Source organism: Myxine glutinosa, chromosome 10, assembly GCF_964187855.1.
Source record: "Myxine glutinosa chromosome 10, kmMyxGlut1.1, whole genome shotgun sequence".
Lineage (NCBI taxonomy): Eukaryota > Metazoa > Chordata > Myxini > Myxiniformes > Myxinidae > Myxine > Myxine glutinosa.
The window spans coordinates 2324642-2345457 of NC_136270.1; the positions used below are offsets into that span (position 1 = coordinate 2324642).

General features: G+C 40.4%; 1 protein-coding gene across 1 annotated transcript in view; it reads right to left on the reverse strand.

The window, feature by feature from the left end:
• BMPER (BMP binding endothelial regulator) overlaps positions 1–20816 on the reverse strand; it is a 152996-nt gene that overhangs the window by 21119 nt on the left and 111061 nt on the right. The window contains exons 9-11 of the mRNA XM_068127194.2: positions 10090–10224; positions 6606–6710; positions 4554–4605 (exon numbers count right to left, since the gene is read on the reverse strand). Of these exons, the coding sequence (XP_067983295.1) occupies positions 4554–4605; positions 6606–6710; positions 10090–10224 (292 nt within the window). The remainder of the gene's footprint in view (positions 1–4553; positions 4606–6605; positions 6711–10089; positions 10225–20816) is intronic.

A 20816-nucleotide genomic window follows, 5' to 3' on the forward strand; every position in this document is an offset into this window, starting at 1 on the left:
AGAGCAGAAACTCTACCATGAATTCCAAGGAACTGTCCGTAGAACTCTGAGATAGAATTATGGATATAAAACAATTTCTCGAGTGTTGAAAATTCCCAAGAGCAGAGTGAGCTACATCATTAGGAAATGAAAAGAACATGGAACTACCTAGACTATTCCTTGAGCTGGTCATCTGACCAAACTGACCTACCAGGCAAGAAGGACCTTGGTCAGGGAGGTGACCAAGAACCCAATGACCACCCTGGCAGAAATATAGAGTGCCTTGGCTGAGATCAGAGAACCTGCTGGAAGGACAACAGACTCTGCAGCACTTCACAAATCTCGATTTTATGGGAAAGTGGCCAGACGGAAAACAAAAGGCAGGTAAAAGACTCTGAGGACATGAGACAAAATATTATTTGGTCTGATGAGACGAAAATTGAACTCTTCGGCCTGAATGCAAAGTGCCACATCTGGCAGAAACCGAGCACAGCTCATCACCCATTTAACACCATCCCTACCATGAAGAATGGTGTTGGCAGCATCATGCTATGGGGATGCTTTTCAGCACCAGGGACTGGGAGACTTGTAAGGATAAAGGGAACCATGAATGAAGCCAAGTACAGGCAAATCCTTGAGGAGAACCTGCTTCAGAGTGCAAAAGGCCCGAGACTGCGGCGATGATTTACATTCCAACTGGACAATGACCCTAAGCATACAGCCAAAGCAACACTAGAATGGTGTCAGAACAAGAAGATTGCTTGAAAGACTTGAAGATTCCTGTTCACCGACACTCCTCATCCAACTTGACAGAGTTTAAGAAAATCTGGAAGGAAGAATGGGGGAAACTCCCCAAATCCAGATGTGCAAATCTAATACAGACATACCCAAGAAGACTCCAATCTGTAATTGCTGCCAAAGGCATTTCTACTAAATATTGTCTAAGAGGGTTGAAGACTTATGTCAATGAGATATTTCTGTATATATATATTTTTTTGGGAAAAGTAAAAAAAAATCCACTTTGACACAAAAAATATCAATTTAATCCATTTTAAATTCAGACTGAACACAACAAAATGTGAAGAAAGTCGAAGGGTGTGAATACTTTCTGAAGGCGCTGTATATACACATGTCCTGCATTGACAATGGCCATATGACATGCGTACTTTAGATTAATCAACCTGCCTGTGAAACACTGGGATGACAGTTTCGAGCTGGGCAGAGTTTCAAACCCAGGCCAGACAGCTTCTGGAATACTTTCCTCTCTTATACATAAACAACTTCTCTTCTTCTTTAATATCCTTGATTAACCCCACGTTATTGTGGGGTCGGCCAGGTAATGTTTTGCCCCATATCGTTCAAGAACCGGCTGTGCAGGCCTGATGTTTAAAGTTAGTTTGGGCAGAAATTTTAATTTTTTCAGGGTGACATTGATAACAAACTCTTCAGGAAAACCACCTTTTGATCATTTGACATCCACCAACTAATGCCTGCAGATGGAACACCCGGCTTAATATCCATCAGAGGCATAGCACACTTTGGCGAACCTCCGCCAAGTTGAACAGTTTACGTTTTGTATCCTAATGATAAGTCATACCTGGATTGGGACCTGAAAGAAATCCAAATCACCTTGTTCTTGTCACTTACCCAATTCTTCCGCCAATTTTTTGTCATAACACGAACACAACTTTTGGAAATATCATGCTCTATATCGTTTTTGAATACATCACTCAATGGTGAATAATCATTTAAACAAATTTTAATAACTAGCAATGGTACCCGCCCTATGGGCGGGGCTTCAATTGGGAGGCCCAAATGAAAAGGCAAAATATCAGAAATTGAAGGCTTTTTTATATTTTAAACGATATACAGTCACGTGAAAAAGTAAGTACACCCCATGTAAAGTTTTGACTTTTTCAACATATTTCAACATACAGCTATTTGATCTTCATTTCAACAATATTGATAGATAAAGGTGATATAATATAACAAATATCATGAAACATTTACATTTTGTAGTCCATTGTATAATTTATGTAATATGCAATAAACATAAATGCAAATTTTGCATGTGGAAAAAGTAAGTACACCCCTACATTTATCACTACTTCAAATACCTAAAATTAGAATCAGGTGCACCAGCTCAGGTGCAAATGATTAGAACATCGTTAGAGAGGATCTTGGAGGAACCTGTCTTATTTAAACCTCAGACATTTAGTTTGGTTTGCTCTTTGTTGTTGAAGTGTGCGGCATCACCATGTCGAGATCAAAAGAGCTCTCTGAGGCCTTCAGAAAGAAGGTTATAGATGCCTCCGAGTCTGGGAAGGGATTTAAAAAGATCTTCAAACAATTTGAAATCAATCATTCGACTGTCCGGAAGATCATCTACAAGTGGAGAAGATTCCAAACAACTGCCAACTTGTTCAGGCCAGGCCGCCCCAGCAAGTTCAGCCCGAGAGCAGACCGCACGATGCTGAAAGAAGTCTCTAAGAACCCCAGAATGTCATCACGGGACCTACAGGTAGCTCTTGCCACTGTTGATATCAAAGTGCATGAGTCTACCATTAGAAAGAGGCTGCACAAATTTGATCTACATGGCAGGTGTGCCAGGAGGAAACCTTTGCTGTCCAGAAAGAACATCAGGGCAAGACTAAAGTTTGCCAATGAACACCTAGGCAAAGACCAGCACTTCTGGAACAATGTGCTCTGGACAGATGAGTCAAAGGTAGAGCTATTTGGCCACAGTACCAGAAGACATGTTTGGCGAAAACCAAAGACAGCATTTGACCACAAGAACCTGATACCAACTGTAAAGCATGGTGGTGGAAATATTTTGGTTTGGGGCAGCTTTGCTGCATCAGGGCCTGGGCAGCTCACCATCATAGAATCCACTATGAATTATTCATTGTACCAGAGGGTGCTTGAGGATAATGTGAGGCCATCTGTTGGAAAGTTGAAGCTCAACCGAAGGTGGACCTTGCAACATGACAATGACCCTAAACATACCAGTAAATCCAACAAGGAATGGCTGAAAAGAAAGAAATGGAGGGTTCTGGAATGGCCAAGTCAAAGCCCGGATCTAAATCCCATCGAGATGTTGTGGGGGGGGATTTGAAACGAGCTGTGCCTGCAAGAAACCCCTCAAACATCATCAACAACAACAACAACAACAACAACATGCATTTTAAAGCCATTTTCCTTGCTAGAGCGGGGGTTAGTCTTGCGGGCCCCATGACAATCTTCTCCATTTTGCCCTATTTTCTGCATCTCTCCTTGTTAACCCCCTTGCCCGCATTTCTTCTTCCACCATCTTCAGCCAAGTCTTTCTCGGTCTTCCCTGTCCTCTACTTCTTTCTACATTCATTTCCATCACTCATCTCAACCAGTCAACCATTCATCTCAACCATCTCAACCATTTCAATCATCACTCATTTCATCCTTCCTCAACACATGACCAAACCATCTCAACCTGTTCCTCTTCACAGCATCAATCACAGGCTCTATTCCCATCATCTTTCGCCAAAATCGCCCAAACCCCTCAAACATCGCACAGCTGAAATAATTCTGCATGGAGGAGTGGGCAAAAATTTCTCCCAGTCGATGTCAGAGACTGGTTGACAGTTATAGGAAACGCCTACTTGAGGTTGTTTCTGCCAAAAGGGGCAATACCACCTATTAGAGCCAAGGGTGTACTTACTTTTTCCACATGCGAAATTTGCATTTATGTTTATTTAAATTATACAATGGACTACAAAATGTAAATGTTTCATGATATTTGTTATATTATATCACCTTTATCTTTCAATATTGTTGAAATGAAGATCAAATAGCTGTATGTTGAAATATGTTGAAAAAGTAAAAACATTACATGGGGTGTACTTACTTTTTCACGTGACTGTATATAAATATCCGTTAAATCATATCACACGCAAATCATCAAAATATAAACAGTATTTGTAGAATTTCAATAAAAGCCACATCACTGTTCATATCGGTAAATATTATTCCATCGTGTTTGGAAAATTGGAAAAATTGGAAAATTGGAAAAAAATTGGAAAAACAATATAGCCTATTTTACTCCAGGGGTCCCATGATTACCCACCCAAAATTTCGTTGCGATCGGTTCAGCCGTTTTTGCGGTACCTGGGAACAGACGGACTGACAGACGGACAGACATTTGGTGAATTATAGTAAGATCGTGTGCTGTGTAATGCTTGAGGATTGATCAATAAGTCCGTAGTCTTCCATATCGGTATGAAAAATGTCCTTGCTCGGTTAAAATGTCCCAAAAGGAATGCGAAACAAAACGATTTCAACTTTAGTCATTTACTTTCATTGTTATTATTTTAGCCAATCCACACACCTGATGACCCATTTAATTAAAGGTAAAATGGAAAGTGATCAATGTGACTGTGATCAATACAATTTATGATTTAGCAAGGTTTTTTTTTCTTTTTCTTTTTTCTTTTAATCAATGACGAAGAACATGAATGTGAAAGAACATGTATGAAGTGCACAACAACAAAAAAACAAAAAAACAAGGCAAATGTAGGACAGGGTAAGAGTACACTCACTTTCAACACACTTGGCACAGCACTCATGATCTTCACGTCGCAGTGTCTGGCCCTAAAATAAATAATCAAAAAATAAACAAACATATTCTTATCAGGCTCGTTCCTGGTTTGACGAAGTGTTTACTAAAAAGGAAGAGAACATGGCCTGCTGTGTAAATGTTGGCTGGAAGATATCCTGATGTCTTTGATCGCTTTGGCTTGCCTTGCATCTGGTTTTCCAAATCAGGCATTGTCGGGATGTGCGGAATACAGACTGAGAAACTTTTCTTAGCGCAAACAATGGAAAGAAAGAATACGCCAGAAGTACCATTCATTTTTCAGCATATTTTAAACGGACTACTACCACGACTACCTCCTACTACTACCTGAATGGCGTCAGTTATTCCCACCTGATGAAATCACCCAGGGAATGGTTTCTTGTCTTTCACGAACTGTGTGGCCAGGCTTGACGTTTGACTGATGGTGCCAGTATTTTTGAATTTAGCCAGGATGCCGGTAATAACTCGCCTACTCTTCGTGAGACACCGTGTGATCTTTAATGTCAACCAACGACCGTAGCTGGCATATGGGTCCTCCGGATTAACGTCCATCTACTATAAATGGATGATTGTGTGTGTGTGTGGTGTGGTGTGGTGTGGTGTGGTGTGGTGTGTGTGTGTGTGTGTGTGTGTGTGTGTGGCATACCTTTTGTGTCTATCAATTATGTACGTCCATTAATTAATTACGTAACTATTGAAATGTACCTTTATGAAATGTACCTTTTAGACTGCTGAGACCCCTTCTTCCTTTGTAGACCCTTTAAGAACCCCAAGATCCATAAGACCAATAAATACTCAAAAGACCCAGAGGATCCAAGAGACGCCGATGACCCAAAAGACCCAGAAGACATAAAATACCCTCAGGACCAAAGAGACCAATAGCCCCAAGGACCCATAAGTTCCTGAGGACCCAAAAGAACCTGAAGACCCAAAATACCCACAGAACCCAGAAGACCCAAAATATCTCAAGGACCGAAAAGACCATGAGGACCTAAAAGTCCCTGAAGACCCAAAATGACCTATAACTTCCTGAGGACCCAAAAGAAACCCAAAGATCCAGAAGACCCAAAAGTCCCCAAGGATCCAAAAGACCCAGAGACCCCGATGACCCAAAAGTCCCCAAGGACCCAAAAGACCCAGATAACCCAATGTCCCTGAGGACTCAAAAGACCCAGATGACCCAAAAGTCCCAGAAGACCCAAATGTCCCCGAAGACCCAAAAGACCCAGATTACCCAAAAGTCCCTGAAGACCCAAAAGACCCAGATGACCCATAAGTTCCTGAGGACCCAAAAAAACAAAGACCCAGAAGACCCAAAAGTCCACAATGACCCAAAAGACCCAGACAACCCAATGTCCCTGAGGACTCAAAAGACCCAGATGACACAAAAGTCCCCGAGGACCCAAAAGTCCCTGATGACCCAAAAAACCCAGAGGACCCAAAACACCCCGAGGACCCAAAACACCCCGAGGACCCAAAACACCCCGAGGACCCAAAACACCCCGAGGACCCAAAACACCCCGAGGACCCAAAACACCCCGAGGACCCAAAACACCACGAGGACCCAAAACACCCCGAGGACCCAAAACACCTCGAGGACCCAAAACACCCTGATGACCCAAAAGACCCCCGAGGACCCACAGACCCCCAAGTCCAGTAGGCGGGTATGCTCCAAGGTGGTGAAGACCAATGAAAATTTCGTACAACGGACCTACGGGCCACCTAGGTCCAATGAACGACGCACATATTGATGCATCACCCTACATGCAAAACACCAGGGTGAGAGTTTATAGCTGGGTCAAGATTCCAACCGAGGGAAGACAGCTCAGCCGAGAGTGGACGTTCCTGGAAGCTGTCCTGGCAGTCCTAAAGAGTTAATTAACAAAATAGGTGAAAATGTGTGAAGCTTTTTACCCGAACAATCACCAATATTTTTGTGTTACTGGTTCTGTTATAAGCAACAATCTTTGCTGATGAATGCTCGTAGTCTGTCATGCTTTGGCTAGATACTCACCTGTGGACAAACGGTGTGTGCTGGACATTGGGTCCTTTGACATTCGTGACTTCCATTGTGGCACACGCAGCGTACACATGGCTCCGGAGACCAACTTTGCCCATGCTGCACAAGTAAAAGTGTCTCGTTATGGAATCACAAGAACCTCGAAATACAGGCTGCGGGTTTGTTAATCTCATCACATACTTTTTGCATAAAATATCAAAATCTGTCAATATAAAATAACATTATTGATGACAAGTGAAAAGGAAAGTTGCACCAAACACAGTTTTCTTATATATATATATATATACATACAAATAAACATACATACATACATATACATATACATACATACATACATACATATATACACACACACACACACACACACACGTGCATGAGTGGCAAATAGGATAGGAAAGGGACTGGTGGAGGTGGGAAGTGGGGGAGAGGTGGTGGTCAGCGAGGAATCGCAAAGTCGAACAGGTGTTGGGTTTGAGAAAAAGCATGAGGTGATGGTGGGCATCACTGTTAAAGAAGTGGAAGGAGGGACATTATAGAGCACACGTCGAGTCTGTTCCCCAGAAGAGTTTTGGGATGACAAATTTTCGGCAAACGTTTTGCTTGGAGTTTGAGAGTGTAGCAAGAATGTGGCACTCTTCAGGAGGCTGGGGTTAACAGATGGATATGAGAGGGCGGCAGCACTGAGGCCTGAACCTAGACTCATTGGTGAAATGAACACGACTCTTATAGTTCACCCTCCAATTGTGACGTTCTCTTTCCCATTGCGTCTATTGCTGTGTTGATGATGCAATGTTAGAAGAATGCAAAGCGGTGATCTTCTCAACTTCATAGCATTGACATGAAGCCTGTTAACTGTTTAGGTTGAAATTCAATGGTTGATTGCTTTTTGACGGTCATTCTGGAGATATCTTGCTGTTGAAAAGTGATTCCTTCTGTCGAGCTCCATAAGATAATGATCCTCATAACTGATTCCAACCCTTAGGAAACCTGAACGGTCTTTCTACATGAACTGTGCAGTCTGCGTTGGCACCTTTTAAGTGCCCTATAATTGACAACGCAATGCACATTGTAATAGGAAGCAATGACAGTCCGAGTCAACCACCCTTGATCCATTAAGATGTGGTGAGCCACCTAATTTGGCTTTAAATGATGCCAAGCCATTCCTAAACTGACTTAGCTCCATAGGTATGGCAATTTTATGGAGCGTATTGACTTAGTCCGTGTGCAGACATGTACAAAGATACTGTGGCCGACGTGATTTGAATGTAAATTCCCAGGATTGCCCATTTTACGTGAGGATTATTGCAAAATTACATGTTGGACGTCCAGTTTCCCGATTCGTTTTCTTTCCTCGATATCCATGATTTGCATACATGTGAGTAAGACATTTCTGAACTGTGAATCTGTTTTTTATATCACAGTTTAAATATTATTACTTTTTTGTGAGTAGTAAACATGAAATTAACAGTTTCCTTTTGCCACTCTTTGGCCAATATAAACATAATTAAAATGGGAAATTCAATTTTGAATGACTTTATGTGTGTTTGGTTTTGATCAAACAATTTCCGAAATCTGCCATCATTTATAAATATAAGAAGGTTATGTGGACATGCAGTTGTCTCGATGTGTACGTACACAAGATTTCGATACTGTTCATGGACGTCACAAGTCAAAAATAGATTTGTGTATTTTGTGTGGTGTTTATTAGCTGCTGTATTTGTATGGTTTATAGTCGACGTAGATTTATGTTCAATCGTAGATTTATGTTTATGTTCAAAAAAAAAAAAAAAATCCAATATGGCTGCCGAACCACCTGGCTGATGATGTCATCAACTTAATTCTCCCATACAATTTTGTGGAGATCACGTTCAAGAAATTTCAAATTGATCGGATCAAGCGTTATACTTGTCCAATTATGATGTCATTATGATGTCATTATGAATGCACTGCAGACATCATCATGAATATATTTTGTTCCCCATTGGGAGTACTTGACAATGAGCCATGTTTAATTTTTTTTCCATTGAGCGGTTTCAGAGATATCGAGGTTCAAAAGTTTTTCGTTTTTTCCAAGATGGCGCCCGTAGCACATGACCTATGACGTCATAATTATCCTTAAAATTCCACAAGAGGAGGCACTTCAATGGTGAAAATTTTGTGTCAATTGGACCAACGGTTGTAGAGAAAAGCATACTCATGTTCTGTGCAGACAAACGGACAAACAAATGAAAAAAAATCACTCATAGAGCGACACTTGGTAAAAGAGAACAAAGTAGAATCGCATTCAGTAGAGCATCCTTTTTACCTTACAAATAATTGGTGGCTGAATTATATGACCTGAAATGCAAATCGTCTTCAAATTTTAAGTTAATTGGATGAAAATTGACAATTTTAGAAATTTGGCCTATGTTGACCTTTTGGCCTATATTGACCTCAAGAATAATTATTGGTGGTTGGTTTCGGAAAGCTGATATGCAAATCCTATTCAAATTTCAAGTCAATCGGATGAAAATTGAGGATTTTAGAAATTTGAAATGGTTGTTGACCTTTGGCCTATGTTGACCTTTTGGCCTATGTTTCGACCTTTTGGCCTATGTTGACCTCAATAATAGTTGGTGATTGGTTTCAGAATGCTCTTATGAAAATCCTATTCAAATTTCTAGTCATTCGGATGTGAGGATTTTAGAAATTTGAAAAGGTTGCAGACCTTCGGCCTATGGTGACCTATGTTGACCTCAAAAATAGTTGGTTGTTGAATTCAGTTACCTGATATGAAAATTATATTCAAATTTCAAGTCAATCGGATGAAAATTGAGGATTTTTGGAATTTGAAAATGTTGTTGACCTTTTGGCCTATGTTGATCTCAAAAGTAGTTGGTGGTTGAATTCAGTTAGCTTATATGAAAATCCGATTCAAATTTCAAATCAATCGGATGAAAATTGAGGATTTTAGAAATTAGGAAAAAGTGGTTGACCTTTGGCCTATGTTGACCTTTTCACCATTTGACCTCAAAAATATATAGGATTTTGTCAGACCACAAACTCTACCATTTGGTGAAGTTTCGTGAAGATCGGTTTAAAATTGTGACCTGTAGGTAAGTATAAGTGAACGGACAGACAAACAAACACACAAACAAACACACAAACAAACACACAAACAAACACACAAACCGGAGTGATCAACATACTTGTCCAAAAACATATTTTTTGCCAAGTAAGAAATGGACCCAAATGCAATATCCTCTCCTCTGATGAGGGTAATTTTAATATGCATTAAATATCTGTATACGTATTTAAATTGATTTGCTCTCTGATTGACTTTTACTAAAACAATGCTAAACCCTCCCTCCCACCTACCCCCTCCCTCCCACCTACCCCCTCCCCCACCCCTCATACCCCTCCCCGTCCCATCCTCAGCCCCCTTCCTCTTGTACATTTGTAATAGATAGATGGCTGGTTACCGGCATGGGAGCCTAACCTGGTAGGTATTGTGTCGCATCCTGCAAGCTCTCATTGGCTGCACATACAAAATGCATTCTTCACAGCAGGTATCCGGTTCACTGCATACATCTCCACCATGACGACACCTCTTTTCGCACACGATTGTTGAATCCTACAAACATCAAATATGAGTCTGTGAAGGTAAAAACGAATATTGTCCGATAATACACGATGACTATAATTATAGAGGTATATTCATGGAGAGGGGTTGGATTGTTATACCTTATTTTAACAAGAATACCTTCATTTAGAAACTATTTTTTCCTTCAATGGGTTTGCCAGATATGTCCACTTATCTTCAGTGTCTACAGTGCTTCCCTTTTATTAGCTCACCTGGAACGAAGTTCAGGGGAGCTTATGCGATGGCGCGTTTTGTCAGTCCGTCTGTCCGTCCGTAAACACCTGAAACTTCTCCGAAACCGCTGATGGGATTGCGATCAAATTTGGCACAAATTATATTTGTTGTGTTGTGACTAAAGTTTGTTCACGGCATTAAAAAAGTCGGGGTCTAAGGGGGTTTACCGGGGTCAAAGTGGATCCAGGTTTGACCCCCCAAAATAGGTATTTGCTTTCTTCTTAGAAACTACACACACGATTTCGATGAAACTTCACCACAACCTTAATCACCCGTGATGTACCAAAGTTTGTTCAAGGCATTAGAAAAATTGTGGTCTTAGGGGGTATATGGGGTTGGGGGAGGAGGAGTTGCCCCCCGCCCCCCCAAAATAGGTATTTTTTTCTTTGTTTATTTAAAGTCTTATGATTATGTTAGTATGATTCCACATGCTGCCCTTTCTTCTAGTTTTTAAAAATAGTTTTGAACATACTAAGACACTCGCCAAACCCCATTCCCTTCACAAGATCTCGGATATTCCTCCATATTACTGTCCAACATGATTTATCCAATAACTGCATCTTCAATTCCCTAGCTTCTTTCTCGAGAGCTGGGACAGCCAGTTATGAATATCGCACACGGCAATCGTTTTTCACCTTCACATCCAATAAACTAGTATTCCGTCAGGGAGGAGGTACTGTGGTGCTACTTGTCATGCGTAATGGTAAATCTATAAGCAATAGGATCCATGAAAATGAGAAATGGAGAATGCTTTAAACATTATCCTATTCATATTAGCATCAAAATAGAGTTCAAAGAATTTGCATAGGCTATCAAAACATGTTAAACTAAACATTACTTTTAGTTTTAGCTGGATAACATGGACTTTATGCAAACATACTGTTGCAGGTAGCAAATTGCTCCATGAAACAAGTCATTGTTCAGAAAATGTCTTTTAAAAAACTTTTTAAAACAAGTTTAATTACTGAGTTCAACTCGACATAAGCATGGTTAAAGAACGTTTTATTTTGAATCAATCAATAATTCAAGTTCATATGTATTGTGTAGGTTATGGAATGGGAAAAGGTTAAAATGTATATAAACAAATAAATTAATAATTCAAGATGGTTTGCCCATAATGGAGATGGTGATGTATATATAAATCTTAGATCTTCTATATATGAAGAGTTTGGTTCCAAAACGCCGTTAATCAATTTTTATTGTTTTGAGAAAAATGACAATTTCTGCTGTGGAAAATAGGGAAAAATTAAACAAGTTAAAAGAACAAATAAAACTAGAACGTCACTCAGTACAGAGCAAACCTCCGCCCGGTTGGCCATATCATTCAATGGTGAAGAATCACTTAAAACATTTTACTAGCCGGATCCGGATCCGTATCTTCACCAAAATTGAATCGACTCTTCCTTGGCAGGCACCCAACCGATCCACCAAGTTTCGTCTAAATCCGTCCACAAATTTTTGAGATATCCTGCTATGTATTGTTTTTGGCCCCATCTCCGAATGGTGAAGAATAACTTAGAAATTAAATAATTATCATATCCGAATCTATATTCAGATCTTCACCAAAATCGAATCGATTCGTCCTTGTCAGGCACCCAACCGATCCACCAAGTTTCGTCCAAATCCATCCATAACTTTTTGAGATATCCTGCTATGTATCGTTTTTGGCCCTATCTCCAAATGGTGAAGAATCACTTAAAAATTAAATAATTATCATATCCGAATCCATATTCAGATCTTCACCAAAATCGAATCGATTCTTCCTTGTCATGCACCCAACCGGTCCACAAAGTTTCGTCCAAATCCGTCCACAACTTTTTGAGATATCCTGCTATGTATTGTTTTTGGCCCTATCTCCGAATGGTGAAGAATAACTTAAAAATTAAATAATTATCATATCCGAATCTATATTCAGATCTTCACCAAAATCGAATCGATTCTTCCTTGTCAGGCACACAACCGGTCCACCAAGTCTCGTCCAAATCCATCCATAAGCTTTTGAGATATCCTGCTATGTATCGTTTTTGGCCCCATCTCCGAATGGTGAAGAATAACTTAAAAATTAAATAATTATCATATCCGAATCTATATTCAGATCTTCACCAAAATCGAATCGATTCTTCCTTGTCAGGCACCCAACCGGTCCACCAAGTTTCGTCCAAATCCATCCATAACTTTTTGAGATATCCTGCTATGTATCGTTTTTGGCCCCATCTCCGAATGGTGAAGAATAACTTAAAAATTAAATAATTATCATATCCGAATCTATATTCAGATCTTCACCAAAATCGAATCGATTCTTCCTTGTCAGGCACACAACCGGTCCACCAAAGTTTCGTCCAAATCCATCTACAACCTTTTGAGATATCCTGCTATGTATCGTTTTTGGCCCTATCTCCGAATGGTGAAGAATAACTTAAAAATTAAATAATTATCATATCCGAATCTATATTCAGATCTTCACCAAAATCGAATCGATTCTTCCTTGTCAGGCACACAACCGGTCCACCAAGTTTCGTCCAAATCCATCCATAACTTTTTGAGATATCCTGCTATGTATCGTTTTTGGCCCCATCTCCGAATGGTGAAGAATAACTTAAAAATTAAATAATTATCATATCCGAATCTATATTCAGATCTTCACCAAAATCGAATCGATTCTTCCTTGTCAGGCACACAACCGGTCCACCAAGTTTCGTCCAAATCCATTTACAACCTTTTGAGATATCCTGCTATGTATCGTTTTTGGCCCTATCTCCGAATGGTGAAGAATAACTTAAACATTAAATAATTATCATATCCGAATCTATATTCAGATCTTCACCAAAATCGAATCGATTCTTCCTTGTCAGGCACACAACCGGTCCACCAAGTCTCGTCCAAATCCATCCATAAGCTTTTGAGATATCCTGCTATGTATCGTTTTTGGCCCTATCTCCAAATGGTGAAGAATCACTTAAAAATTAAATAATTATCATATCCGAATCCATATTCAGATCTTCACCAAAATCGAATCGATTCTTCCTTGTCATGCACCCAACCGGTCCACAAAGTTTCGTCCAAATCCGTCCACAACTTTTTGAGATATCCTGCTATGTATTGTTTTTGGCCCTATCTCCGAATGGTGAAGAATAACTTAAAAATTAAATAATTATCATATCCGAATCTATATTCAGATCTTCACCAAAATCGAATCGATTCTTCCTTGTCAGGCACACAACCGGTCCACCAAGTCTCGTCCAAATCCATCCATAAGCTTTTGAGATATCCTGCTATGTATCGTTTTTGGCCCCATCTCCGAATGGTGAAGAATAACTTAAAAATTAAATAATTATCATATCCGAATCTATATTCAGATCTTCACCAAAATCGAATCGATTCTTCCTTGTCAGGCACACAACCGGTCCACCAAAGTTTCGTCCAAATCCATCTACAACCTTTTGAGATATCCTGCTATGTATCGTTTTTGGCCCTATCTCCGAATGGTGAAGAATAACTTAAAAATTAAATAATTATCATATCCGAATCTATATTCAGATCTTCACCAAAATCGAATCGATTCTTCCTTGTCAGGCACACAACCGGTCCACCAAGTTTCGTCCAAATCCATCCATAACTTTTTGAGATATCCTGCTATGTATCGTTTTTGGCCCCATCTCCGAATGGTGAAGAATAACTTAAAAATTAAATAATTATCATATCCGAATCTATATTCAGATCTTCACCAAAATCGAATCGATTCTTCCTTGTCAGGCACACAACCGGTCCACCAAGTTTCGTCCAAATCCATCCATAACTTTTTGAGATATCCTGCTATGTATCGTTTTTGGCCCCATCTCCGAATGGTGAAGAATAACTTAAAAATTAAATAATTATCATATCCGAATCTATATTCAGATCTTCACCAAAATCGAATCGATTCTTCCTTGTCAGGCACACAACCGGTCCACCAAGTTTCGTCCAAATCCATTTACAACCTTTTGAGATATCCTGCTATGTATAGTTTTTGGCCCTATCTCCGAATGGTGAAGAATAACTTAAACATTAAATAATTATCATATCCGAATCTATATTCAGATCTTCACCAAAATCGAATGGATTCTTCCTTGTCAGGCACCCAACAGATCCACCAAGTTTCGTCCAAATCCGTCCACAACTTTTTGAGATATCCTGCTATGTATAGTTTTTGGCCCTATCTCCGAATGGTGAAGAATAACTTAAACATTAAATAATTATCATATCCGAATCTATATTCAGATCTTCACCAAAATCGAATGGATTCTTCCTTGTCAGGCACCCAACAGATCCACCAAGTTTCGTCCAAATCCGTCCACAACTTTTTGAGATATCCTGCTATGTATCGTTTTTGGCCCTATCTCCAAATGGTGAAGAATCGCTTAAAAAATTCTAAGTAACCGGATCCGAATCCCGATCTTCACCAAAATCGAATCAATTCGTCCGTGTTACATTATGCTACATGCCTGCCAAATTTCGTCCGAATCCGTCCACAACTTTTTGAAATATTTTATTCGCAAACAGACAAGCGGACAGACAGGGTGAAAACATAACCTCCATCGACCTTTGGTGGCGGAGGTAACAAGTCCCAACCCCACTTTCCTTATGCTACAAGGCGGTCTCAGTATATTATACTGTATCTAATATCAGTCTGAGTGACATAATCACCCTTGCTGTCATCGGCATTTTCAGTTGTCTGCATCAAAGCGTTGTTGTAGAATGTTTTGACATCGTCTGCCACACCAATTGCATTGAGTAGATTCTCCACATTGAGTTTCTTGGGCCTGCTTTACGGTTGGCTGCATTGCAAGTGGGGCAGGTTTAAAGTTAGCCCACTTTTTCCCATGCTTCAGCACACTGTGGTAACAGTAGTCTCCAGTGTAAACAGTTTTGAAACTAATCTGGTCACTATTAAGCTACAGCATTCTAGCATCACTGATCTTGAATTACATTTATCTCTTATTATTAGTCCCCTACCGGTGTACACTGGAGGGGACTATAGGTTTGCACGCCGTCCCTCCGTCCGTCAGTCCGTCAGTCCGTCAGTCCGTCACGCAAAGAACAGTTTTCCGGACTTTTTTTCTAAACGCTTAATGCTAATGATTTCAAACTTGGCACATGGTTTCCTCATGATAAGTTACAGGTCAGGTTCGAACTTCACGACGTTTCGATCATTTTTGACAAAGTTATGGCACTTTGAACTTTGGGAATTCTGATAATTCTGATGATCCTTAACTCAGTGCCTTTTTAAGTTTTAATTTCCTTTAAAAACCAATTTCTCTACAATAATTGGACCGATTGAGATCAAATTTTCACCATAGGAGGGACTCGGTCTGTAGAATATTTTAATGGTAATTATGACGTCACAGGTCACGTGGTTCGGCCGCCATATTGTTTTTCGTGAAAACACGAAAACCCCTTTTTCTTTGCAACGGCTGAACAGATCGAAGCCGAACTTTGCAGGCAGAATCGCATACCCATGACGAACAAAAAAGTCAGCGAGCATGACGTCATGCGTCACATGGTTTCAGAGTTATGACGTTTTTAAGCATGAAGCTTTAAAACCGAGCTCCTCCCTCATTTTTGATCCAATCGAGGGGAAACTTCACAAATCTGTTCAGCATGTCAGTCTACTAAAATGTCATTTTGGAATTTGCGATAGGGCACGTGGTTTGGCAGATATCGTTAATTAAACGAAATTTTTTTTTTTTTTTAATGGATATCTCTTGAATCGCCAGTACCTCAGACCGTGAGTTGGTAATAATCTATCTATAATTCCAGTAATCTCTGTCTGTACGTTTGTACGTTTGTCTGTCTGTGACCGCTGTTTCTCGACAACCACGGGTCCGATATACTTTTAACTTGCCAGGTATATTGCTGGGGACCCGAGGATGTGCCTTTTCAAGGTTTCATATTAATCGGACAATTACTTACCGAGCTATGTCCAAAAAACGATTCAACCAATCAGAGAGCAGCGAACGATCGCGTGTGCCGGCGTTGCGAATGGACCAAACCATTCCATGTAAATAGAGGGGGGGGGGTTCTGTGGTCGTTGCGAATGGACGAAACCATTTCATGTAAATAGAGGGGGGGGGATTGTCACTGTACTCGCAAGCCGTTCGCCGTTCGCTTTGGCGTTGCGAATGGACCAAACCATTTCATGTAAATAGAGGGGGGGGATATAATTTTAGATAGATATATAGTACGGGCATATATATAGTACGGGCATGCCCTAGTTTATATAATTCACACAGTGCAATAAATGCAGGCCACTGCACGGAGCGACCTTGCGGGCTTATCAACGAGGCGAGGCATGACACACGTGTCTCAGCATACCTCAGATCAAGTTTGAAAACCAGCATCAACCATGCATAAATTTGCATATTCGATCATTTTTGACAAAGTTATGGCACTTTGTTTATTCTAGAGTTCTCCTCAAGCCGCAACGCGCGCCCTCAGCCTCGTCTCGCGAACGTCAAAAGCGCGACACAGCGTGCTCTTTCAGGAGGGGCGGAGCCAAGCCGAGCAACATATATGTACACATCGATCATTGATCTTGAAAAACAACGTATTTTCTCGTGCTTCTGCTGACCTGTCTGCGAGGTGTATAAATCGAAGTCCCGAGTGCGAATCACAGGTGAGCCCGTCCTGAGGTCATTAGTGATTGGGAACGACTTACCAGAACCTGTAGGTAAATAACCCTTGGTAATTTCCCCACCAGTTTTCCGGACTATAATTTGGAGTGCGGTAAGTCAAAGCTGTTAATATTCCTTGTGTACAATATGCTGTAATCGTGGACTGTTCTTTAAAATGCTTTCCTAGAATAAGCATCAAGTCAAAAACGTTTTCACTGAATTTTGTCTCCATTGACACAATTCTTCATATCAGGCAAGAATACATTGAATTCACATAGTTTACCAATAAATCAACAATACATCTAGGGAGGTTGGAGTGTCACTTTACCATATGCTTCTGTTTGTATATTCTGCGTGAATACTTCTTTAAATATGTATCTGATAATCTGCCCTCTTAGCAGTATACACAGTACGCGTCAGAAGTAACCTAGCTTCCACGGTCCGCAGATAACCTGGTCAGGATAGCCCGGTCAGGATAACCCGGTCAGGATAACCCGGTCAGGATAACCCGGTCTCACATCATCCGCGCCCACATTCAACCGTGAATACATTTGCATATTTAATGAGGTTCGTCTGTCACACTTTGGTTTCGTGCGATAACTGCACCAAACATTGGCTGATTTCAACAAAATTTTGTACACACACGTGTCTCAGCATAACTCAGATCAAGTTTGAAAACCAGCATCAACAGTGCATAAATTTGCATATTTAATTAGATCCGTCTGTTCGTCTGTCACACTTTGGTTTCGTGCGATAACTGCACCAAACATTGGCTGATTTCAACAAAATTTTGTACACACATGTGTCTCAGCATAACGCAGATCAAGTTTGAAAACCAGCATCAACAGTGCATAAATTTGCATATTCGATCATTTTTGACAAAGTTATGGCACTTTGAACTTTGGTAGGGGACATGTATTGCAGCGCAATACTCAGAATGCTTGTTATTATTATTTTTTAAGGATTTATGTCGATTTGTAAAAAAAAAAAAAAAATGACATGGAGATTATGCCGTTTTGGAACGAAACAGTGTAATTATAGTGCTGTGTCATGGCTTTTATAGAGATTTCACAACAAATAGATGCATGACTACTCTTAGCTACCTTTGGTGGCGGTAAATCCATTTTTTGATTTTGGTGTTTATGTCGATTTGGAACAACTAATAAGTGATTGGTAGGTATAAGTATAACATACATGTGAGGTGTACGGAAGAACGCTCTGATGATACCTTGTGGGAGTGGAAGCATGAAGTTTCACGGGGCGGTGTATAACCTAACTGTCGCTGGTTTGCACACCTACCACAATTAAAAAAAATTATACCCACAAGTTATTCCGTCCAACGAATAATTTCCTTTTCTTCCATTTAAGTCAACAAGAAAATTCTATTGCAAGCACGTGTATACTCGTACAAACGGAATTATAGTTTCTATGTACTAGGAGTAGTGGCAACCTGCAATTAGACGCCATTTTGTATCCATCGAGTCGGCACACCGACCTTACACAGAGATACACATCACGTGTGAAGTGTAACGTGTCCGTTTTCGAGTCGAACTGTCTGTCTCTGCACCCAAAAGGGAAATTATCCTTGGCTGCCTGGCAAGGGTGATACTGGGTGGTTTGCCTTTGCCATTGCCTTCCCAACCAGTTAATCAGGGCAGGAATTTATAATTTGAGCAGGATGCCGGTGATAATATGCCTCTGTTGGCAAAGGGCACCGTGGGATCTTTAACATCCACCAACTAATGATAGCAGAAGGGACACCTGGCTTTAGGTTCATTTGATGGATGGCACAGCCATTGATGAATCATCCTGCCTGTGAAATACCGGGATGACAGTTTATAGCTGGGTCGGGATTCGAACCCAGGCTAAACAGCTTACAGGTGAGTGTGCGTACTTTAAACGGAACCTCAGGTTCCTTACAAATGCTTCCACTTTACATACATGCACATGTGAGCAGTGTGTGTGTGTGTCTCTGTCTATCTATCTGTTGTACATCTGTACGTACGTCACATGTGGTCTTGTCTCCTCCCCATCCCCACCTCTTACATCCCAATGTTGCACATGTTCATCAAGCATCCCATCCCTGATCACACAACATGTAAGCAATCTCCACACCTTCAATCCTTTGGCCCCCTTTGTCCCTTATCAACAAACTATTTTACTCTCACCAACCCCATGCCCATTATTTTCCTTCTTGTTTGTGTTTTTTTTGTCATTATCTCCTTCTCCCACCAGAATATGGGAATAGAAGAAATGTATGGAAGGGGAATGTATGGAAGAATATGGTATAAATGATTAAAACGGTTTAATAGTTACTCGCACAGAGAAAGGATAATGAAATATCAAGCAGGAGTAATTAAATTCTCATTTAGACCCTTATTTTATTTTAATAAATAAAATTATATATATATATATATATATATATATATATATATATATATATATATATATATATATATATATATATATATATATATATATATATATATATACCGTATATACTAACAGTGCGGCCACAGTTGGAAGTTGGGCACAAGTAATGGAATGAATGAACAGGAAGAGAACAGGAGAGGAAGCACAGAAACCTTCAAGCAAAAGGGGTTGAGTTAGGTAGAGTTAATGGAGGTAGAAAGGATTATGGGTAGGGATTGGGAATGACATGAGATGGTTTTGCTCTACCAGGTGAAATCCCTGGAGGTGAGAGAACCATCACTGGAAGGCAGTTCCACAAATGGGAAAATTGGAACAAAAGCATGGAGGTCTGCACCAAGCCTGAATTTTGAGAGTTTAACCAGGAGGGGGTTCCTGGACAACTGAATGGGTACTAGAGGAGCTATTGAGGGGTAGAAATCAGGAGGACCTAGACTGAAGGAGAGGCCATAGACCTGTCGACATGCCTTGTGTTTCGTTTTAGCCTCCTTGTCAAGGTTGAGAACTTTGGACACCACAAATTCCAGAAGGTACAGATGTGATGCTGGTGCGCTATCCCATAAGGAAGAGCAATCATCCTTTGAGCGATAGGGAAAGGCCTTGTAGGCTGATTAGTTGTTATTTTCCAAGGAATTATTTATGATTATGATATTTATGATTAACAAAGCAAATTCTCAAGACTATTTTATGGCTGAAATTGGAAATCGTGGCAGTGTCAGATGGAGAAACCCAGATTAGGGGCAAAATCGGAAGGATCCGTCCGCAAAGGGCAACACACACATCGATGACTCTTTTTAACGAAATGGAAAACCAAATACTAGATTGGAGTCATCAGAAGGAACCCGAATAAGCAAAGAGCAAAGGTGGAGTCATCAGGAGGAACCTGGATAGGATTAGGGTTTCAGCCGCTACTCCGCAACCCTCAAAACCCATCCAGGCGCAGCCAAGCGAAGCAAGACATTCTTTGTAAAGATGAATATGATAACGGATGCACATTTACAAAATCTCATTCATAAGATGAATCCAGATTACTGAAGTCTGGAATGCAGCATTCCCCACACACCACCCAGCCAATTAGAGCGCACCTGACTTTGGAACATCAGCCAGAATATATGGAATTTCCACTTCATGCTATTTCCACTTCACATCTTAAAAATGAGTTCAAAAGTTGGGAAGACTTGGTTGATGTTGTGTGAAAGAAAGCTGACACATCTATGAGTATCATGAGCATGGCTGATGACTTCGGTGCCGGAATCTCCTGTGCTCAGA